Consider the following 24298-nt stretch of genomic DNA (forward strand, 5'->3'; position numbering starts at 1 on the left):
TCACCTCTGTGTTTAATATTCTGCTCAGCTCCATTCCTCGACATCGCCATATTCGTACTTACGTCTATGCGGATGGCATTACGTTTTTTTTTGCGGCTGCGCCTGATACACATTCCGTTTATGGTGAATTACAATCATATTTGAGTACTCTTGAGCACTCTTTGATGCAGTTTGGTTTGGTTTGGTTTATGGGGTTTAACGTTCCAAAGCGACTAAGGCTATGAGGGACGCCGTAGTGGAGGGCTCCGGAAATTTCGACCACCTGGGGTTCTTTAACGTGCACTGACATTGCACAGTACACGGGCCCCTAGAATTTCTCCTCCAAAGAAATTCGACCGCCGCGGCCGGGATCGAACCCGCGTCTTTCGTGTCAGCAGCCGAGCACCATAACCAATGAGCCACCACGGCGGCTCACCAGTTTACACCTGACGTTAAATGTTAAGTGCGCCGTCCTTGTCTTTCCTACACACGATCCTGTATTGGTCTCTCTAACATGTAAATTTCAACCAATACCTCAGGTTCAATCCTTAAAAAACCTAGGCGTCATTTGTGACGACAAATTCTCCTGGAGGCCTCACATTGGCCATTTCGCTGTGAAAGGGGCTCGTGCCGTGGGCATGTTACGTAGATTATGCAGTCACAGGCATGACAAGCGCAGGGATGCGCTACTAATGATTTACATAATGTATGTGAGGCCCATTTTAGAATTTGACTCTGTGTTGTTTTCAGGCTCGGCTACATACAAACTTCGTACTTTTATTCTTTGGGAGAGGGAAGTGCTTCGGATGTGCCTTGGCCTCCCCAAATTTGTGGTCACCAATGTGCTGTACCTTGAAGCCCGCATGCCCCCTCTCTTATCCCGACTTCACTTCCTGACTGTGCAGACTTACCTCAACATCTATTAAACACATTATCACCGTTCGCAATGCATTTTCTGTTGCCGGCCGACCTCCTTGTTTCGTGTCCACTGGCCTCGTTTTCATACCCCACTGGTTGTGTTTGTGTAAACAATGCTTGAGCCTTTATACGTGCAAATTCGTAACATCCTTTCAGCACTAAACAGTGGGTCCTCTGTCCACATTGATTTGACATTTTTCTTCAAAACGCCAAATTTTTACCGCCGCGTATTGTAAAAGGAATATTAGAAGATCATTTAAGGTCCTTTCCTATAAAAGTTGCAACGCCTCGCAATGAAATGAAAAGGCAGGTGTGGGAATTTTCTGTCCGCGTTTAGACTGGTCTTTTTGGGTGCGCCTTCCGGATTTCACCCTTATTTTTCAAGCAGAGTTTCTGGCAGTAGTACTTCCTCTGCGCTAGCTAGGCCCTTCTGTTACTGCAGTGGCAGTCATTACCGAATCTTTATCTTTGTGTTCTTCCCCCGCATCGCATGTTGACTGTCGCACTTTAAGCACTTTGTTTTCGCTGTTTTCTTCGCATTTGAGCCTTGTTCGCTTAATATGGGTACCCGGTAACAGCAACGTGACAGTAAATGAGATCGTGGATAGCCTCGCAAAGGCTTCCCTATGCGGCCGCGTGTTGATTATCGTCCCGGCTACAGCGTACATTACAGCATATAGGTTTCGGTTACGTGCGTTATTAAGCGTGCAAGACAGAGCACTTTTAACATCGGCGGAATATCAACGTCTGTGATATTCCTGGTGCAGGAAAGTTTGTCGATCTCGACAGCTTCAAGTATCTCTGACGAGGTTGCGCTGCCGTATCCCTCTTATAAATTTCTATCTACACAGGTCTGGATTGGCGCTATCTCCCCTCTGTGCATTTTGCCGTGAGCCTGAATCCATCAATCATTTTTGGCTCTATTGTGCCCATTTCACATCTTTCAGAAGAAGATTGCTGGCGGTGCTCTTACAGCACCTTGGCCTTAGTTTGAGCAGCCAACTCTTGCTATAATTTGGCGCCATCACACTTTGGTTCAGCCAATGGTCTGTTTGTGCCGCTATTCAAAATTTCTTGCTGTAATCTCATCGACTGCCTTGCTGGAGGTTACAATATTTTCTTTTCTATGCTTTATTTTATTTTGAATGAATCACTTCTTCATTTTTATCTCTCTTTTCCATCTAAACTCTTATCTCTTTTCAGTCCCTGCCCTCCTCCCGGTAGACTCCACGAGTGTCGCTTTCCTGCGTACTTTTATTTTTAGTATGTACAGGTGAATAGCAACCCCTGTCTCCCGATTCTTAACCGATCGCTCAGTGTGGGCATGTGCCATCGTTTCAAAGGCTAACAACAACAACAACATAACACGATAGCCTACTGGTCTCGCTGAACTGCCTTTAAAGATCTGCTTGCGCAGCCGCGGGTTCGACTCCTAGTCATGGATATTGACTCAATTTCTTTTTCTTATCTTCATGGTTTGACCTCTAACTCAGCTGAAGGTCAAAATTAGGCACCCGGCGATCGAAGCACGAAGTCCCGTAGTGAAAATTTCCCTTCAGTAAAGATGCTCAGCGTAAGCAGGAGTCTAACTCTGTCGTGCGCAATATCTAACCCTGTCCTCAGAATTGCACTTCGTGGCGCGTAATTCGAAGTGTGGGGGTTCGGCACCCACCGGTGGCATCTCTCTGTTTTTTCTTCTGCTTTCTAATCATTTATCATTAAGTGATAAAGTGATCAACAATGAGCTTTATTGATCAACACCACAAATTAAAAATATATTCCACTATGCTTCTTTGTTTACTGTGATATATGAAGGCCCTACCTAATTCCACGCATCATTTTTATCGCAAACATGGACACAACACGCTGAGGCAATTTCAACTCACCGCCAGAATCAAATGACATGCACTTCCCATCCGGGGATAACATTCCAAGGCGTTGAAAATTCAGTGACGTGGTTGGCTTCAAGCAGATCGAGCTTCCACCCACGATGGCCGCCTCGCACTCCCCGGCGCGAATAGACCCGACGGCGTGGTTCAGGGCAGCCATCGTGGACGAACAAGCTGTGTCTATTGACAGGCTTGGCCCTGCAGATAAGATAGATGGAGTTCAATATTGCCACGTATCATTGTAGTGTCCGTACGTTCGCGCTCAAAAGGCCGCAGGAAAGAAGTGTTATCAGTTTTGTTCGTAACGCGAGAAGCGACCGCACTAATCTCGATTGATCACAGCCATGAAGAGCTGCATCTACGTTTTTCCAGATTACTGTAGTTTATCTTGACCTTTTATCTCGAAGTTTCCTGGCTGGCTTTAAACTGAATGATGCAGCGAGCTGCGGGTATTCATAGTTCGACGACTGACGAGCACGTTTTTGGCTTACGCCCCCGCCGAGTTATTCAGTTCTTTTGCGGGTGCAAGTCAGTCCAAATAAAGAGCTTCGTTTACAAGTTTTGTTGCTGTCTTCCTGACCGCTGCACTGCCGCCACTACAACGTGAAAATATGGAAAGTTAACAATTTATACGGACTCTGCCTGCTTGTACGCAGCAGGAATTAAGGAAAGCATTAAACTTATATTGCGAATTAAAATCGACTATGTGGCTCTTTCCGTTTATGTTGATAATTATCGGGCAGAAGAAGAGGCATTTATAGCTGATAAAATCGGGTTTAAAATTTTTCTCTCTGCTATATACAAACTCAAGTTGCCAAGACCAAAAATATTTCATCAACACGTTAGCCATGCAAATCGTGGTTTATCGTAGCCTGAGCAATTCACGCAAAATTATGTATTTAGGCAAAGCAGTTTGCTAGGACGGCTGCCTATAGCGACACCTGTTTCATTTTTTCACCTTTTGTAGATCATTAATTTTCCGTATGTAGTTAAAGTAGACGCTGGGTCATCAATGCAGAACAACTCTTACATGTTAAAAGTGTCTTTTTAGTAGTACATGCTCGGTAGGTCACGCTCTCTTAGCACTCCTTATGACTTCAAAAAGTATTAGAGCCTTGCGAGAGCCTCCCGTTGTATAAATACGCGTGGGTAGAAAATGCTTTGCCCACGACATAAATAATATTTACTAACTATACGCACAACCAATATGGATAGGTCGGGCTACCTAAGGACTGCCTGTGGCGTCAAGAACGTCATAGGGATGTTGTACAGAAAGCACAATGAGAATATATGAGAATATAGCGTTAACGACCTCGTGTAGCAGAAAGTCCGGCGTCGTTAAACGGGAGCAAAACGTCCACGACAAATCGCCAGAGAAGCAAACTAGGTGGCAGGTGGGCCACCTCGGTCATGTGACCTTCTGGTGCCATGATCAACTGCCGTACTAATTATGAGCAAATTCCAGCCGTGGCAGGTGGCAGTTAAATTAGGCGCGAGAGGTTACGTGGGCCGCACAAGTCCCACCGGTGGTAGCGCCTGCCATCGCAGGGCAGTGGCACATCGCTTAACCGCGCTGCCACAGAGCCAGGAGTGGTATGAGGACTCCCAGGGATGTATGAAAGTAAAATTAAGAATGATCAATTCCGCGTATACGAGCATTAACCCATTAACGCTATTGCATCACACTCTAAACGCGAAGCTTAAGTGCTCCCTTCAATTTTTTCCTTCCTGTTAGTAACAATGCTCCTGTATACATGCTGAAGCAAAGGCTTCCGTGAAAGCAGTGTTTGCGCCCCGTGCTATATAATAATATGCTCCGTGGCTAAGAAAGGACGGTTCCAATTTCGGGCGTCTACATGTCAAGCCATTTCCTCCGTATACTATCCAAAAATTCGATGCCTTCTGATGTTCTTGGTAAGAGCGTTTGTAAGGGTCAAAAAAAAAATTAGAAACCACGCAGAGACTCAGTTAAACATTCGGCGTAAGCCGCAGGCGGCGGCTACTTCGCTCTATTGCTTTCTATGCTCTCGCTCCAGAGCCATCCTTGTAGCTACTGATGGGCGAGTGGTGGTGGAAAACGGGAAAAAGTTTGCACATCGTCAGGAAGGCTCCTAAAGCAGGCATTCAGCAACTATTGCAGTCAGCACTGAAACTTTGGCAAACGACTTTGTAAAAAAAAATTAAGCGTGGAAAAACACCCTTCATTGACTATACTGAATTGGGTTTTGGTGCCCAAAGCGATCCGAACTCACAGCTTTTTTTTTTTTTTTGCTAGTATACGCAACTTTGCCAGCCATTCATTAAAGCTTCAGCCTTTCGTTTGGTTTCTTGATCCGAAGTTGAATTCCTGAAAGGTTGCATTGTTTTCAGGCTTGTAGAAATGCTCTGACTTCTGTAAGTAAACGTCGACGTCCTTTTTGTCTTCTCTCGATTCGAACTTGAACGTGTTGTACCCCTATCAACGTTATTTACCAATCGTCACTAGTAATGTGGCTGCCTGTACCTCTTTGCTCGGCTTGTTCAGCTGGGTAGCAGTAGGAAATAATGTAAACTCTTGTTCCAATTTTGTCATCCAAGCCAAATGTTGCTTTATGTGTCCAAAGGTTTTGGCGGTGGAAGAAAGGAGGCTGGCGGCCGCATGCCGTCTACGGATTGGTGCCACCTTGTAGGCAAGCCTATTGTCAGTGAAGGACAACATTTACTTTAAATAGCAAGCGGGTATATAATGGACCAAGAGGATGGCGTAATAGGTCACGATGGTGTCTACTGGCATCGTGGCATCTGAATGACTAAACGTTGCTTCAACTGACGATAAATTCTTTGGCCGCGAGAAGCGGGGTGTTTTGTTCCAGTAACATACACAGATCTCGCACTGTTCTTCGTGCCATTTCTGGCCTGCTGTAAGCATTGCTACACATATGCGCTCTCTAGCTGCTTCGATAGGGGGTCGCGTTCCACTCTCTTGCCCTTCAGCGCTGCAGTTCTCCTTTTTTCGCTTAGCGCCGTTCTTCGATTTACCGCGTCGTGCTGCTTTGTTGGACGGGCCTGCTCAGACGGCTTGCTTCAGAGCGCTTGCGAGCGACCTCTTTCTCGGCTTCCAACAGTTATGTCGATGGCACGGGAGCACGACTCCGAATGCGGCTTCTTACTCTTTCGGGATTGTAGACACAGGGGAAAGCTGCGAGAACTGTAGCGGGGGTCGGCCTCCTAATCTCAATGTTTAGGGACCCAGAAGGCCCACGCAGCCAACCACACTGTTTCCACACTGTTTCCCTTTTCCGTACCTCATCGTTTCTTTTGCTTTCGCTGTGACAGCATTTCCTCCCTTTTTTTTGTTTTGCAGATTGTACGGCTGGTTTCTCTAAAGCCAGAGGAGCCAAAAAATATTGAAGCTACCCCTACCACGCACCCTCCTCGCCATCTTGGTGGTAGCCCCAGTAGGTCATTGTGTTTTCGCTACTTTAAGCCCTTTTTACACCTCCTCGCTACCGCCTAATAGAAGTCCTTTTCACTATTCGTCTTCATGGTAGTCGGCTTGCAACGTCGTGGACGTGTCCACGGGAACAGACGTGCGTCCGCTGGGTACTGTCAGCGGCTGCGCCGTACAATTCCTCACATACAAATGAATTGCTAATCCTCTGAATCGCGTGTACATCTGTACACTTTCTTGTGGAAGGGCGCTGTTGTGAACGTGAACTTCTAACACCGGAGCGCTCCCAAGGATGGCGTCCAGGCCTGCGTCTCAACGAGCCTGCGCGTCGTCTTTGTGGAGAGTGTTGCGCGTTCGGCCGGTGAGCTACAGAGACGCTCCGCAAGGACGGCTTCCAAGCCTGCGTCTCTCCGAGCACGCGCGTCGTCGTCATGGAGCGCGTTGTGCGTTCGGGCCGGACAGCTACCGGAACGCTACCCGGGTTGGCGTTCAAGCCTTGCAGGCCAATCAACCACCAGGACGCTCCTGATTGGACGAAAAGGGGCGGGAGTCTGTGACGACTCTATTTAAGGGCTCCCGTCTCCTTTTCCTGGGTCATTTCCTGTTGGGATACGTCGTGCCATGTATCGTGCTTCTCGCTGCTTGTAAATATGTAAATACATATACCTTTTTTTCACGCTGCTCCTCATCAACACCCCCGTCTCTTCATTTCTCCGGCCGGTCAGCGACAGCGGACCCGCGTCCCGACGGCAACTGATAACCCGCGTCTCAACAACTGGATGGAAGCGCTGGGATCGAAGTCAGCTCTTCGCATCGCCTAGCAGCGTTGGCAGTTGCAAGAGCTCCCACGTCGTGGACCCCATGATCACGGCTCTGTGAGTGTTCGGCCTTTCTTCCCTGAGTTATTTTGCCAGGCTTTTGAATTTAGCGTCAATGCTGGCAGGCTTTCTTTGACAGTGTTGTGAGCACTGATTGTTGTACGCATTGCTAAGAAGAGATAGGGGATCGGTCGAGTGTCTGAGCGCATCATGGACCTGAAATCTTTGCAAAAGGCGGATCTAATTTTGATCAGCAAAGAATTAGGGGTTAAGCTTGGGAAGGCCGTGCGGAAACCGCAAATCATAGAGGCAATAATATCTTGCGGTGCGGACGATGAAGAGCTTATCGAGACATGGGAATTGATTAAGGAAAGGGAAGCGGCTGAGAAGGAACAGCGCGAGCTGGAACAGAAGCAACGCTATCGAGAGCTTCAGCTTCGAGAGAAGGAGCTCGAGTTAGCACGCCGACAGCAGGAAATTGACCTAAAGAAACTGGACGCGGAGTCGAAGAGAGCCGAAGCCGGCGTCGCCCTGCCACCATCCTCCAGCCCAGGAGGGAGGGAAACAATCAAAATCAAAGATTTCATGCAACCCTTCCAACTAGGCGAGGACAAGGCAATTGTTTCGTGAATTTCGAAAGGACATGCCAAAAAATATAGCTGAGGCTTAGCTTAGGTTAAGCCTAGTCAGATGCGAAGCATATTGTCGCCGAGTTGCATATCGAGCACGCCGCTTGGCTAGACGTTCTTCACGCTCTTCATCAGTCTCTGTAGAACGCCGCAACTTTTGCTTCTCATTCCAACGAGCAGCCCTGTCTCCAGGAGGCATCTCTATCCCGTGTACGCCTAGCAGAGGCAGGCGCACCCCCTTGTATACCGCCGCTCCAGCCCAAGTTATTAGATTACCTCTAATAACGTTATTAGAGGTAATCTAGTAACGTTGGCTCCAGCATCACGTGTTCACTACAGCGCACCTAGCGGCAGAAGCAGGAAACAGATTGGTCGCGACGCCTCGTGCGACGGCGCGAGCTGGGGCCCCGTTTCTGCTATGTCGTTACGTCACGCATCACGTGGTCCTCCTTGGTCGCGACGCCTCGCGCGACGGCGCGAGCTGGGCCCCCGTTTCTCATCTGCTGTGACGTCACGCACCACGTGGTATGACATGGAGGTCACGAAAGGTCAATGGTAACGACACCGCCGCGCTCGAGGAGCTGGGATGGGCTATTTTAGTATGCTTCGCATAAAAACAATCCTGGGAAAGATGGGTGGCCACAGCAACTATTGACCCTGTTGCCGTGTAAGGTAGCGGACGCGATCGGGAGACTGAGTGCGGAAGAATCGGATGACTATGAGACCGTGAAGGCAAGCCTCCTAAAGAAGTACCGTCTGTCTGACAAGGCTTTTCGCCAGCGTTTCAGAAAAGCTACTAAGTCTAAAGAAGAATCTTACCTCGAGTTTGGTTATAACTTGAAAACAAACTTAGTGGAATGGTTAAAGAGCGCTGGCGTTCACGGGTACGCAGGAAAGATCGTGGAGTGCGTGTTTCTAGAGCAGTTTTATGCCACAATTCCGGATCAAATTCGTTTGTGGATTCTCGACAGGGCCGAGATAAACACTGTTCAGAAGGCTGCTGAACTCGCGGACGAGTATGCGTCACGCCGCGTGTTGCTTGAAAGACAGGGTACAAGCAACACGTACAAGGAACGGTACCCCGCTAGGCATAGAGCAGACAAAACAGGTGCGAAGCCGGTTTTTAAGAATGCCGGAGCAGAAAAAGGGGACGACCTTCCAAAAGGGGAAGCGAGACCGCCGGAAAATTCCCGCGACAATGCAAAGGAAAGGGAAAGAAAGAAAAGATATGAAGCACCAAGGCAGAGTGTATGTTTCAATTGTCAACAACCGGGGCTCTTTGCTTAAAGTTGCCCAATCAGCGTGTAGTGTTTTCCTGTGTAAGCGACGCTGATGAGAACTTGGCTTTACTTAAGCCATTCATGAGAGAATTCACAGTGAATGGAAAGAAATGCCGAGTACTAAGAGACTCAGCGGCTACCATGGATGTAGTTCACCCCTCGAATGTGTCTGCAACAGATTTCACTAAGGAATGCGCCTGGATTAGGCAAGTTGTACAGGAAGATACGGCCTGTCTTCCTTTAGCCGTATGTATTGAGGGCCCGTCCGGTATCCTTCCTACGGAAGCGGCTGTTTCCGAGAATCTGCCCAAGGAGTATCCTTATTTGTTCTCTAACAAGTCTGAGATGTTGCTCAGAGAGAGGGGAACTACATTTGAGCAAGGAGACGTTTGCGCGCTAACCCGCTCTAGAGCGAGAGAGTTAGCAAGCCAGCTGAAGTACGACATGCCCCTTAGAACAGACGCAGATCAAACAATGGGGCATGTTGTCGAAAAGCAATTGGAGAGGGGCTCTGACGGTGTAGACGATGATGATGACACCATGGTTGAGTCAGAGAGAGGGTTGTAAACAGGGATAGCGGCGGCGGAACCTAGTTCGTTGTTATCACCGTGGTCCATTCATTTCGAGCGCTTGCTCTCAGTAAGCAAGGAGCAGTTTACTGAGGACCAGGAGGCAGACAAAACATTACAAAAACTCCACAGTTCAGCCTGAGCAGGAGTTGCTAGAAAGAATGTCACGCTGCTAAAAAGAAATGGGCTGTTGGTTCCTCGTTATCAGGACAAGAGAGGGGCAATTTTCGATCAGTTGTTAGTGCCAAGAAAGTACAGACAGCACTTGCTAAATCTCTGTCATGGCAGCGGCTGGCCGGGTCACCTAGGGGTAAAGAAAAGCAAACCACGCCTCTTGCAGGAGTTCTACTGGCCTAATTGTTTCCGTGACGTAGAGCAGTTCATGCGTTCATGCGACAGTTGCCAACGAGTAGGGAAGCCGCATGACAAGGTCGAAGCTCCAAAGCAGCTAGTTCCTGTGATAACGGAGCCATTCAAACGCCTCGTGATCGACGTTGTCGGGCCTCTACCGCTAACTAATCAGGGAAATAAGTATTTGCTGACAATGGTGTGCCCAGCTACTAAGTACCCAGAGGTAGTGCCGCTGCAAGAGCTAACCTCCACGGCTGTGGTCGATCGTTTACTGCCTGTTTTCGCACGTGTAGGCTTCCCATCAGAGGTGCAGAGCGATCAGGGTTCCGTGTTCACTAGCGCATTGACAACCACATTCATCGAACGGTACGGCATCCAGGTGATTCATAGCTCGGTGTACCACCGTCAATCCAATAGTGTCGAGCAGAGTCACTCCACTATAAAGCGAGTCCTTCGGGCCGTTTGCTATGAACAGAAAAAAGATTGGGACGCCTGCATTCCAGCTACACTTTTTGCACTTCGGACAGTGCCGCATGAATCGACAGGGTTCGCTCCGGCCGAGCTTGTTTACGGAAGAAACCTAAGCTCACCTATGCTTATGCTCCGAGAAATATGGGAAGGACGAAGCGAGGACACAACAGTGGTTGAGTACGTTCTGACTCTTCTAGAGAGGATGGAAAATGCTAGGAAGCTTGCGGAAAAAGAAATGAAGGCTAGCAGAGCCAGCGGAGAGCGCACATTCAGTCCGGGTGACAGGGTTTTGTACCTCAGGCCTTCGAAGGCAAACAAATTAGAAATCCAATGGGAAGGTCCCCGCACTTATTTTAGAAAAACTCTCCCCCACTAATTACCTTGTCAGAATGCCAGTAAAGCGAAAGACCTGCAAGATCTATCACGCAAACCTTTTGAAAGCTTACAGGGAACGCGAGGCAGTCGTGAATATGACTGTGAACCTGCCGGAGGAGGTTACACAGGATATTCCTGAACTGGAGAGCGTCACTCAAAATTTCTCAGTCGAGGATATTGAGAATCTGACCGTAAACCCGCATCTCCTTGATTCTCGTCAGCTTCAAGGCCTCCGAGAGGTCATCGGAGAATTCAAAGATATATTCTCAAAACGACCAGGCGTACCAACCTTGTGACGCACGATATTGAGCTAAAAGAGGATGCCTGCCCCGTGAGTTCAAAGCCCTGCCGAATGTCGCCTAAACAGCGGGCCATACTCGAGAATGAGGTGCGCAAGATGCTGGAGCTAGGGGTGATAAAAGAGGTAGAAAGTGACTATAGCTCACCCATGATTATCGCTGAGGCCCCGGGAAAAGATCCGCGACCATGCATCGACTACAGAAAACTTAACGCACTCACAAAAGACCAAATCTTTCCTATTCCTAACATTGAAGAAAGGATTGAACAGGTTAGTGCCGCAAAATTTATATCAACTTTGGACCTCGTACGAGGATATTGGCAAGTTCCCCTTTCAGAGAGGGCTCAGAAGTACGCAACCTTCGTCACACCATTCGGAATGTTCTCACCGACGGTGCTCAGTTTCGGCCTTAAGAACGCTTCTGAAGGAACCAGCGCACAAAACACAACGGACAAGAAAAAGGTGGTACACGACGGACAGGAGCGCTGAACTTACAACTTTATTTCGGAAGCAAAGATGCAACGTATATATATACAGCCATGTCAGGGAGGCGTGTCACACAGGGAAAGCAAGAACAAGTGAAATCTACAAGGTCATGATGAGACAAGCGGCACAAGCAAACCAAAAACCTTAACTAATATAACATGTGAAGGTGACCAGTTTCAATGGAGGCAAGAAAAACAACAGGGAAAAAAAACAAGGGAAAAACGCCAGACCTCGTGAAGATGAAAATTGATACTGATAACAAAAACCGATAAAAACAAAAAGGCAAAAGCCAATAAAAGCGATAAAAGCAATAAAGTTAACAGGGCAATGGAAATGAAAAAGAAAAAATGCCAACAAGCAACACGGCAAAAAATACTAACAGCTAAAATTAAGAAAACATCGCGGAAAAAACTAACAGCTAAAAGGTAAAACCCACAGAAACATAAGGTTAAGTCTTGTGTAAACAAATAGCGGAATAAAGTTGGCGGGAAAAAGACGGTTGCATAAGGTGGGAAGTTAAAATGCTAGTGCCTCGAATTTTGTGCCAGATAGGCGAGTTCTTTCTCAGATAGCGACACTGAAGGCTGGCTAATGCACTTTTCTTTTAACGACGCTATCGTGATTGCCTCAACTATTTCACGGGGCCTCGTGTTTCTGATTGTGGCTATTACCCGAGTTTTTTCGAAGTGTGGCAAACATCCTGTTTCTACATCTTTGCAATCCCGACAATGAATACCAATGTGTCGGCACTTTTGAACATTTGCGTTGTAATCATGTTCTTTTAGTCTTTCATTTAAACAACGCCCTGTCTGTCCAATATACTGCTTCCCACAGGACAGGGGGATGGAATAGACAACTGAATCGGTACACTGCACAAAATTCTTATGGTGCCTGATATTGCATGTACTCTCTTCTTTACGAGTTTCATTGACCTTTCTGCAAAGCTGGGAAAGTCGCTTTGGGGCACTAAAGACGACTTCAACTCCAACACTTCAACGACGACTTCAACTCCAACAAGATTTCACTTGTTCTTGCTTTCCCTGTGTGACACGCCTCCCTGACATGGCTGTATATATATACGTTGCATCTTTGCTTCCGAAATAAAGTTGTAAGTTCAGCGCTCCTGTCCGTCGTGTACCACCTTTTTCTTGTCCGTTGTGTTTTGTGCGCTGGTTCCTTCAGAAGTATGTATTACCAACTAGCCCAACAACAAGTGTTGCTTAAGAACGCGCCTTTCTGTTTTTCGAGTCTAATGAGCAAGGTGTTGCGGGGTCTGGAGGCCTATGCTGTGCCGTATCTAGATGATGTGGCCATCTTTTCTGATGACTGGGATGAGCACTTGGTTCACCTTAGAAATGTGCTTTCTAATCTACAAAGCGCCGGTCTCACGGTAAAGCCAGAAAAATGTCAACTTGGGAGCACGCAAGTCAGCTACCTGGGACATATAGTCGGAAACGGGATTCGTAAGCCCTCCGAGGTAAAGCTGCTCGCCATTTCAACGTACCCCCCGCCGAAAACAAAGAAAGATGTGAGAGCCTTTCTCGGTCTTGTAGGGTACTACCGGCAATACATACTGCTGTACTCGGATATCGCTAGCGCCCTCACCGACGCTTTGCGCAAAACTGAACCAGAGCGCGTCGCCTGGAACCCCGCGAAAGAAAAGTCCGTCCTATCTCTAAAGGAAGCCCTGATGAAGGATCCCGTGTTAAAGTCCCCGGATTGTACAAAACAGTTCATAATCCAGTGTGACGCGAGCAACAGGGGAATGGGTGCTGTGCTTTGCCAGACAGATGATCAAGGGAACGAACACCCAATCCTTTATGTAAGCAGGAAGCTCACTGCCAGGGAAGAAGCATACAGCGCTTCTGAAAAGGAATGCGCGTGCCTGGTGTTGGCAATACAAAAACTTGCCTGCTACGTGTCTGGTACGAACTGCATCGTACAAACGGACCACTGTCCTCTAACTTGGCTAGAACGCATGTCGGGCAAAAATGGTCCCCTCCTGCACTGGAGCCTTGCTCTGCAGCAATTCAGCTTCGAGGTTCATTGCAAAAAAGGAAAGGCAAATGCCACCGCCAATGCTTCTTGAAAGGGAAAGGAATGGAAGAGATTTGGATGGGCTGTTACTTTTTTTTTGCTGTTTTGTAATCTTCTGTTTACTTTTTTTTCTACTCGCGAAGAAAATGGTCTGTGATGCGACGGTGCACTCGCGATTGAACCTGTCGCCTGTCAGCGAAATTATTGGTAGGATAGAAGTCTGGCAGATCTCTGGGGAGATGGAAGGGCATTTGCTCGCTGTTGTTGTGTCCGGTCCGGTCCACCTCCCTTCCAGACCTGAAGAGACCGGTTGGCGAGCCGTTGACGGCCGGCGAACAAAGACTAAGCCCGACCTCGGCACTTCGAGAAGTGGCTGCGGACCTCTTCCCTTCGTGCACGATTTTCCGGGCGGGGGCGAGCTGTTGTGAACGTGAACTTCTAACACCGGAACGCTCCCAAGGATGGCGTCCAGGCCTGCGTCTCAACGAGCCTGCGCGTCGTCTTTGTGGAGAGTGTTGCGCGTTCGGCCGGTGAGCTACAGAGACGCTCCCCATGGACGGCGTCCAAGCCTGCGTCTCTCCGAGCCCGCGCGTCGTCATCGTGAAGCGCGTTGTGCGTTCGGGCCGGACAGCTACCGGAACGCTACCCGGGTTGGCGTTCAAGCCTTGCAGGCCAATCAACCACCAGGACGCTCCTGATTGGACAAAAAGGGGCGGGAGTCTGTGCCGACTCTATTTAAGGGCTCCCGTCTCCTTTGTCTGTGTCATTTCCTGTTGGGATACGTCGTGCCATGTATCGTGCTTCTCGCTGCTTGTAAATATGTAAATACATATACCTTTTTTTCACGCTGCTCCTTATCAACTCCCCCGTCTCTTCATTGCTCCGGCCGGTCGGCGACAGCGGACCCGCGTCCCGACGGCAATTGAGAACCCGCGTCTCAACAGCGCTGAAGTAATCGCTGTTCTGCTCGGTTTCTAAAGGAAGCCACAGTATATGTCGTCTGTAAATAGGTGTTATTCGCAGGAACTGCATGCATCAATCACTCTGTTGTGAAACAAGGAAGTTAAATCTCCAGAGGGAAGGTCAGGAGCTCGAACTCAAAAATGCACGTACCATGGAAGTCGAATGAGTAAGAGATCCGATTGGCGAACATGGCTTGCGTGCCGCTGATCACGCCATACCCGTCAACCGTCTCCGCGTTGTAGCTGAAAGCCTCATGCGCTTCGCAGCTGTAACAGCCGATGAAGACGCCGACCGCTCGTCCCCGCCACGTTTGCGGGTCATAGCCAGCGTCCACCATGGCTTCGTACGATGTCTCCAGTAGAAGGCGCATCTGTGGGTCCATCCTGTGCGCCTGCTTCGGTGGAACGCCGAAAAACTCCGCGTCGAACAAAGACAGGTCACGGATCTTCCCCATGCGCGCCGGCAGGCCGAGGTAACCTGAAATTTATATGAACTCATATTAAGGAATATAAGCTGAAATTCACAGTGGCTACAAAGTCAGGCAAAGGTGGTGTCGATGCTTTGCTTTTAATGGTGCAAGAGCGCCTGGGCGGAACAATGCCATCACTAACTGCTTTATGGCAAGTAGTAAGCAAAGTTTTTCAGTCATTTTCAACTTGTGAAGCCGAGAAACAGGAGAGGACGCGTATGCGCTGTTGGGCTTCGAACTTAGCTGGACCAAAAATTCAGGTTCCTTAAGACAATGCAGGAAGCGATGCTTGAATGGCTACCTCTGCTCTCTGCACTACCGCCCGTGCAGAAACGCTAATTTTTTTTAACCCATTAATTCCCACCGATTGAAAACACCAGAGAAAAGTCATGAATTTCCACGACTTCATCAACATAGGCTTCTTGATTTCAAAAATGTAAAAACTGAGAATTAACAAACATTAATTACATATTAGTTGGTTTTTACTAATTTTTTTCTAGCTCGGTGCCGAAGGTACTCAAAACCATTTGCTAACACGCAGGCGCGTGCAACAACTGAAGTAGAAAATTCAAAATTACTCCATAAGTCGAGATAGGAGCATTGCGACCACATGAATGTTATGCTTTTTGCGTTTTTTGCACGAATTTTTCTTTTCGCGGGTGTCCTGCATCTCTGGCAGCTTATACTTTGGCTTTCCGTTGATAAATATGTTGGAGAAGAGCGTTACTTAAAGAATCCTTGCAGTTCAAGTAGCTATGCGGGAAGAAATTAAATAAATTCCGATTTTCGCATCCTGTATCACATCTATACGCAGCGTCGGGAGTTAATGGGTTCAAGCTAAAGTGTTAAGGAGCTCGTTAGGCCTAAAGGCCAGCGTCGTTACCGTTCCAGGCGACGCCATAGTCTAAGGCTGCCGCGGGTCCGTCACATTTTTCGTGGTGAAAAATCTAAGGACCACCATGGTTGAGACCTTACCCAGCTGCTTCGTAAACGGGCCGGACCGGCACCCATCCCGGCCCGCAATTGCTGATAGCCACTGGCGATAAGCGGCGGTGGCCCGATAACGCTATCGCATTTTACTTTAAAGGCGAAGCATAGGCCCCCTAAGCTTTTTTTGTTTCGGAAAGGAATATCAGAAAGAGCAATGCTGACTGAGTGAAAAGAAAAACATGGTCTATTAAGCGGAACAGCTGTGTAAACCCGGGTTAAATTTAGCTCGACGGGGACTCGTCATCATGGTTCGTTTAAATACTTCAAACAAGTGCGTTCGTTTGGTTTGAAATATGCTTCCGGCCGCATGACAGTCCGTACCAGGTGTGTCACTAACACAGCCAAACAAATGAGAATGACCAGCTCAGTTAAAACTGTCTTGGAAACTTAAGCAACAAAGAAACAATAGCGCGCAGTAAACAGTCTAGCCAGCTTATTCGGCGTGGTTTGATAAGCCAGTGACGTTTTATTAATGCTCGACTAAAACAAATCACTTATAAAAACATTTATTCGCGACCTATACGGGCTTCAAGCCTGACAGTATCTAACTACTCGTGTCATAAAGGGTTTACTAAATAAAGCACGACCCTAAGACAGTTTTCGGTCCTCATGCCGTGAAAAGAAACATAAAAATTAAAGTTTTATTCCACTTTTATATTGCTTAGACGGTAGGTTCAGTCATAAGAACAGTCTCAGATACATTTCAACATCGGCTAAAGACGAATTGAAAGACCCTGGCGGAACAATTTCAAGCGGTCCAAAATTATGTTCAGGCTGGTTTGTATTTTTTATTGAAGATGGAAGCTTAGTACAAATTTGGGACGTAGCGCTGTTAGCTGGAATCACGGAGATCAGCTTTCACAGGTCGAACGGGCTCAAGCTGCCGCTGCCTCCGCCCGCGTTCTTGACTAGGAACTCCACCTATGAAGGTTCCCAAAGACGCTGATAAGCGTATTAACATTTTTTCTCTCTCTCTGTCCCACAGAAAAAGTAGCTTCCAATTTAATTAAGTTTCCTTTTATTTTCGAATCATACAAACTGTTCAGATAAAAAGCATTTATACAGGAGGAAAAAAATACACGCCCCAAGAGAATTCAAAACAGCATCCTGAGGATCTATACTCCGTTTCATACATCAGCTGCAACGGTGCCAAAGCTAGCGCTCCTTTTTGCGCAACCTGCATCCGTGACACAAAATAGTGCGTTACTTGTGGTGAGCGAAAAATAACAAATGCTTTGCCGCCAGGCTTCATGGATAATACTTTTGTCATCAGCGTGACAAAAAACGCTGCTATTGCGAGCGAATCGATCGAGATCTGTGATTTTGTATTTTGCGCGTGTCGTATTTTTCCATTTCACGTTTGCGCTGTCTCCGCAACCCTGGCCGTGTTTACTCTTTCCGTCCAGCTTCCTTTCACTTTTGAGAAAATGGCGTCCTGCTCAGCGGCCCCTCCCACCTCTCCCGTACGCATTTTCTCGAAGGTTCGTGCATCCAAGCTGTTAAGGCACGCCAGGCAAGTAATTGCAAACTTGTCTGTTCGGGAAGTACTGAGTGCTGTGAGCGAGGACACCGGAGTATCGCCCCGTACCGTTGCCAAAATCAAGGCGCAGCGTCTGTGTTGGCCTTTGGCGTCTCCGAAGAAAAGACCTCGCGACGTGAAGATTTCAAGCTCGCGAACAGTCAAGAATGACAGCTTCACAGTCCATTCCATCCGTCTGAAAGCGCACAGTATGTACGCGAAAAGGGAACTCCCAACACTGGAGTGTGTTAAAGGCTGTCAGCGAGGTCGACGACCTGCCGAACTTCAAGAAAACGACGTTGTGGGGGTTGATGAAATACATCGGATTCACATTTGAAAAAAAGAAAAAGGAACCTTGCACTGATTGAGCGAAGTGACATCATTGCCTGGCGTCGCAGGTACCTGCGGGCGATCAAGGCATTCCGAGAACAGGGAAGGTACGAGTCGTTCCTTGCTTATTTTCTTACGCAGCACGTTTAGACTGGCTTCACATAGACCTTATGTTAGCGTTGCAACCTCGTAGTCGTAACAGTGAGGGTTGCTTGAGAATGACACATTTAAAGGAAGTCGTCTTAACCACGTTGCTGTTGCGGACCTTTTGCTCAGAGGTGGCGTTTCACGGCCAGTTTTGCGCTACGTTTGGGTGGGGCACGTGTCTACATGGGTCAGATTTAATCGCTAAATCCGAATTGGTGCGGCAAGCAAAAACAACAAAACTGCCAAAAATCTCGTAGCACCGCAATGGGTAGTGCCATCTCGTCGTCACCGTTAGGAACGAATAAACACCCACCGTACACTGTCCGTTGCTCCGGTGGTGCTACTGCTGCGAACGTTGGGAATTTTCGTTCGCAGTCGCCACAAGTGAAGAGATTTCAAATGTTACCGAATTAGTCAAGTAACCCACGCAAACATACAGTGAATATACACTGGCTACCAAATGCCGACTGGGCGCGAAATATAAGCCCGAACAGGGAGAAATAAAGCCGAGATAATTCTTTTTATCGATTGCCTTTGAACTGCTGTTTGTGAGACAGTGGTCAGCAGTGTGTTTGTTGCAGTGCGTTACCTGCTTACATGCTCCAGTATGTTTGTTTACTCACAAGCATTAACTCGTGCACTCGGTTGTTTCGCATTTACAGGTGCATCATCTACCTAGATGAAACCTGGGTCAACGCAGGGCACACAAAATAATACGTCTGACAGGACATGACTGTGAAGTCATCTCAGGATGCCTTCCTGAAAGGTTTAACAACGGCTGCGCCTTCGGGCAAGGAGGCCACTGACTGTTTCCAGAATAAACCATTTCTCGAAAACACTGCGGGGTCAACATTCTTTATTGTCCTGCCTCATTTATCGAATATGTTTTTCCTAGCGTTGTACAACTTTTTCTGCATTCTTACTTGACGCTCCCACAGCTTGGAACTCTTTTTACCTGGCTGCATGAAAATCCTGCCTGAGCAGCTTATGCTCTTCTATGAGAGCAGGGAAATAGAGACAAGCTCACTTGCCTCTGTATTGCCCTCATATACATTTACGCACGACAACAAATCTAACACTTCAGGCAGTACTATTTTCTGTCACTGTGTGAATTAACACTATGTTCTAAATTGAACAAAACACGGGAAACAGGCCATATCGAGGTGGTGTGTGTAAAAGCTATCTTCAATGACAAATGAAAATGCGCTTTGGTGAAGAACGAAAGATATTACACAGTAGGATATTGGTGATTAAGAAGTCTAGGTTATGTTTTCTGCGATTCTGTATTCTAAATTCTAAACCAGCATTCTAATTTAACAGACATCTTGCTTCTCAACTTTGCGAGCAGTAAAAGATAATTGCTCTCGCCAAGTCCTTCGGGCTACTGTACAGCACAGTGCCAAAGTCGGTCCCACACTCTTTTGGCGAAGACTGGATCAGCCGCCAACCGGTTGCACGGAACAATTCATAACATGCCAGATACCTTAAGAGACGCCCACAAAAAAGTGGGTTCCTGGGCAACAGCGAAATCAAAAGATGCAGACGGCCACTTGTTAGTCAGGCCAGGCGGAGCACTGACCACTGTGGTAATTAATTACATCCTACGAATGAAAGTAATCTTTCGTTCAAATCTCTAGCTTGCATCTAAAAAGTATAGTTACAATGCTGCAGAATCGGGAAGAAAACCGCCACTGCTGACCAAGGGCCGGTGCGAGCTCATTGACAACGAATTTCGGACAGCTCACATTAACGCGGTATGCATCACATGAACAGATGCATGCAGTTTTTTTTAGAACATGGCATAATATTCAAGCGAATGTGAACAAAACGAGATTTATCTTTCAAGTCACGCGAAATGCAACTTGCGATAAAAAAAGAAAAAAAATGTGAGAAAAAAAACTTTCACCACGCGCGATCTGTACCCATGCACCCCCATTGCCTGTCGCCTCCCCGTCCGTGCCGACGCGTTAGACCACACGGCCACAGAACAGTTTGTTTTTCTTCAACATGGTATTTATTACAGTGATGTAATGTTCTATGTACATGAACTATATACAAGCCATTATGAAAACAGTGGTAATCAATACATATTCAAAAGACCATGCACTAGAAAAGGGGCTATGCAGAGCACATCACTAATAGTGAGTGCCACTCCGGTTCGTACTCAGTCTGGGCATACACGTCTCTTAGATGAACAACCATTCGACTGAAGTGATCCTTTGTAGACACAACAGGTTCACAGTGTCTGTCCATCATGCGGGTTTTCCAGAAGCTGTGCAGTCCAATCAGAAAGAACATGTCCAGGGGTTCATCAACAAATGGCAGCGCAGTGAGATAGCGAACAGAATGTGGAGTCAGATGAATTCTTTTTTTAAATGTGCGTTGCAGGATATCCCAGAAGAGTACTGCATCTTTGCAACTGATGAACCAATGCTCAATTGTTTCTGGTTCATCACGAAGGCGGCAATTAACGGTAGACACAAAAATGCCCTTTTTATCTAACCATGTTCTAACGGGCAACGTACCAGTGTGAAACTTAAAGAAAAAGGTCTTTGTACACGGCGAGACTGGCATCTTACGTACTCTTTTGAGTACGTCATGCCCCGGTAAACCAAAATACAGAGAGCGGTACATGGGCGGAGGGAAGAGCATACTAATCAAAATCCTTATACAACTTTTTCCTCGACACTAAAAAAAGGAACTCAGGAGAAAAACGAACAAGTCGGAAACGGGCAGCCAAATACACCTCTTGAATTATGCCCCACAAACACGGACGGTCACAAACATTGGAAGACACAATGAGGTTGGGTAAAACATGAATTAAATTTGTTTGCAGGAATGAACGTACTATTGGGTGTGTAGTGTCACGGAAAAACATGAAACGTGACACTATCTGTCGGACATACAGGTGAACTAGACCAAGGCCGCCAGCGCTTACAGGCCGAAAAAGGTTATCACGCCTCATGGATTCAAAGGACGAATCCCACACAAAAGTAGCGAAAACCCAGTGAAAACGCTGGATAGGAAGTCTCGCGCAATGAATAATTTGCAGTACATAATATATTTTAGTGGCGAGAAACAGATTACAGGCGGTCGCCCTGCCAAAAATTGAGAGGCCATGGGGGACAAACGTTTGAGCATAGCGCTGAAGAGTTGACACGCGGTCTTTCCAATAATGTGCGCTATGCTTATAGGCACTCAAAGGGACGCCAAGGTACTTTGGTGGCCTGCATGTCCATGTTATACCAGCATATTCAGCAGGTGTCGAACCCCAGCTACCAAACCAAAGACCGCAACTCTTAGAGCGATTAATCAGACTTCCTGACACCGAACAAAAGTCCTCCGTTAAACGAATAACCTCATCGATGCTTGGCTTATCAGTACAAAAAAACGCAAGGTCATCTGCATAAGCCAATACCTTCAGTTCGTGGCCCATTACTCGGAAACCATTGACAGCTCTATTGTTTATAACACTTATGCAAAGTGGCTCCAAGTATAATGCGAACAGGAGCGGAGACAGTGGGCACCCTCGTTTCACCGAAGACTGAATTGGGACTGGTTGCGAGAGACAGCCATTAACAATCAAGCGCGTGGTACAGGATATGTAACAAAGGCGTATGCCAGTAGAAAGTATTGAACCGAGATTGACGTGATTTAAAAGTGCAAAAAGAAATGAATGGCACACTCGATCAAAATTGTTCTTGAGCGTCACTGCAGTACTGCAACACCGTACGCGCTACATGTAGGTTAGATTCTATTGGTCGTCCCCGCAAGCCACATGTTTGATGAGGCCCAATCAAAGTAGACATTGCAAGCTGCAGCCGATTTGACAGTACTTTAGCAAAAATCTTATAATCTACATTAGAAAGCGTGATTGGTCTGTAGCCATCTACAAATCGAAGTTTTTCCTTATCCTCGGTTTTTGGTATCAAGACAATATGACTTTTCGTAAATGACTGAGGCAGAAATTCAACATCAATACTTGTCTCAAAAATTTGGAGCAGGACAGGGGCTAGAACGGATTTAAATGCCTTGTAAAATTCTCCTGAGAGGCCGTCAGGCCCCGGAGTTTTCGAGAGCGGAAATTGATCAATTGCATCTTGCAATTCACCCAAGCTTAAAGAGCCACTTATTGCCTTGCACTCATCCTCATTGAGTGGGACACCAATCGCGCTATATGATCATCATCAGCAGTGCTAGACGTGGCAGCAAACAGAGAGCTATAGTGGTTGCCAAACTCGGTAACTATGACATTTGTACTTGTGACCAGGGCACCACCACAGTAGAGCTCAGAAATTCACTTGGGAGCCACGTGACGACGCTCATCTAGCAAGGCCTGTCTAGTAGGCTCCTCAGAGTACAGAGCACGGTTGCTGCGGGATCGTACACGGGCCGCACGATAGCGTTCTGCATCAAACTTTGAAGGTTGCACTTAACAGCACCAATTTCCTCTGTGTACAAGCCAGGAGCCTCACATTCAAGCGCATGCAGATTATAAAGACTCTGAAGTAACCGTTTCTCCTCTCCATGCTTAAGAGAAGACTTCACGGAGCCGATCTCAATAGCTATGCGACGAACTTCTAGCTTAAACATCTCCCAAGCTGCAAATAATGGGACATCCATGACCAAGCAAGATTCCAAAGCTGTCATCACTCGCTGCTGAAAATGCTCATCATTTAGAAGCTCGGAATTAAGCTTCCACAGTTCCCACTGGAGCTGAAATTTGGGACGGGCGCATTCTTCAATCCGCGCAATGACCATAGCATGATCTGAGAAAGAAACAGGCTTGACATCACATGAAATGTGCCGTTTAAGGAGATCTACGGAAACGTAAATGCGATCAAGGCGTGAATGTGAGGCTCCTCTGATGTATGTGAAGGCGGATGGCAATCCGGCATCAATTAAACCTGCGTTTTCGGTAATAGACAATAATATACCAGAGCTCTTATCGGCGTTTTGGTTAGGACCTGTGCGATCGCGTGGGTCGCACACAGTTGAAGTCACCCATGAAAACGACATAACGATCACATCCTAGGAGAGTTGCAATGGCATGAAAAAAACTGCTCGTTGCACCGGATTATTTGAAGCATACACATTGATAACCCTCCACGACTCGCCATGCAGTCGAAAGTCACAACATATCAGACGCCCTTCTATGTCAACCTGGTACTTAAAATCAGAAATAGGTAGACTCTTCTTTAAGAAAAGAAAGCGACCTGCCGAAAGACCCACTGAGTGCGACAGACAGACGTTGTAATCTGTTAGGAAAGGTCGCAGGGCTATCTCTGTATCTACTTCACTTTCTATCTTAGTTTCTTGAATAGCGACAATGTCTAACCGATTGCCCCAAAGCAATCGGCTTAACTGTAACTGTTTCTGCCTTGAACGGAGTCCACATGTGTTGAGTGTTGCGACAGTCAACTGCTGGTTAGACGCCATGGTGGCTAACTGGAGCTTCAATCAGGCATCCACGGTGTCTGGGGGCATCACTCCGGAAGGTGAGACCTCCCTAGAGTTGACGCCCTTTCTCCTTGATCTGGAGCGCCGAGGAGGTTTCTTATTCTTTGACTTTCGACGGCGGGACTTATGCTTGGCGGGGACACTGTCCTCCTCAGAGGAGGCAGAACTCGGAGACACACCGCGCTTCGAGGCCGCTCATCGGCATCACAGTTGCCGTCGGGGAGTGAAGTGCCAGGTTGGCACTCTGTTACCTGTGTGGCACATTCGGCAGGATCCTCAGAAGATGTAGCAGTGCAGACACTCGGCGCCGGAGCCACACCGTCGTCCTTGTCTTCCTCTGGCCCACGCACAGCACAGGCACGTGCGCCAAGAGTGCCATCACTGACACTACATATAGCTGGAGCCTGCTCCGCCAAGCGTCGACGCTCATCATCTGCAGACAGCTGCTCCATCTGTGAAGGCTGGGTAGGCTCATGCTGCACAGCAGGAACGGGGCCAGACAGCGGGTCAGTAGTCGCTGAGTCAATGGGCGCAACGGCTGGCGTGCCACCAGCAGCATCCAAAACTTCTGTTGCGTCCATCAAGTGCTCCTGCAATGCGTCGTCCACGGCACGGGTGCCACCGCGTAGCTTATCAGCATACGACACTACGCACTCCTCTGTAGTATGGCCGAAATGCCGACAACCATCACACCGAGGAGTGCGGCAATGACGGCGTATATGGCCAACCTTGTGGCAACGGAGACACAGTGGTGGACTTCCTGGCACTAAAACCAGACATTGTACACCGCAAATTGTCAAAATGTGAGGCACGTCATTGACAGTGACGCCATCAGCAAGAGCCAAGGCAACGTCTCGATTCAAGGTGCGCATGCCCTCCATTTCTGGAAC

General features: G+C 47.6%; 1 protein-coding gene across 1 annotated transcript in view; it reads right to left on the minus strand.

Annotated features, from left to right (window-relative positions):
- Positions 1–24298, minus strand: part of LOC149346042 (fatty acid synthase-like) — a 99414-nt gene that overhangs the window by 61129 nt on the left and 13987 nt on the right. The window contains exons 2-3 of the mRNA XM_089585337.1: positions 14644–14970; positions 2784–2984 (exon numbers count right to left, since the gene is read on the minus strand). Coding sequence (XP_089441463.1) covers positions 2784–2984; positions 14644–14970 — 528 coding nt within the window. The remainder of the gene's footprint in view (positions 1–2783; positions 2985–14643; positions 14971–24298) is intronic.

This window comes from Amblyomma mixtum, chromosome 4 (assembly GCF_055824585.1).
Source record: "Amblyomma mixtum isolate Tamu chromosome 4, ASM5582458v1, whole genome shotgun sequence".
NCBI lineage: Eukaryota > Metazoa > Arthropoda > Arachnida > Ixodida > Ixodidae > Amblyomma > Amblyomma mixtum.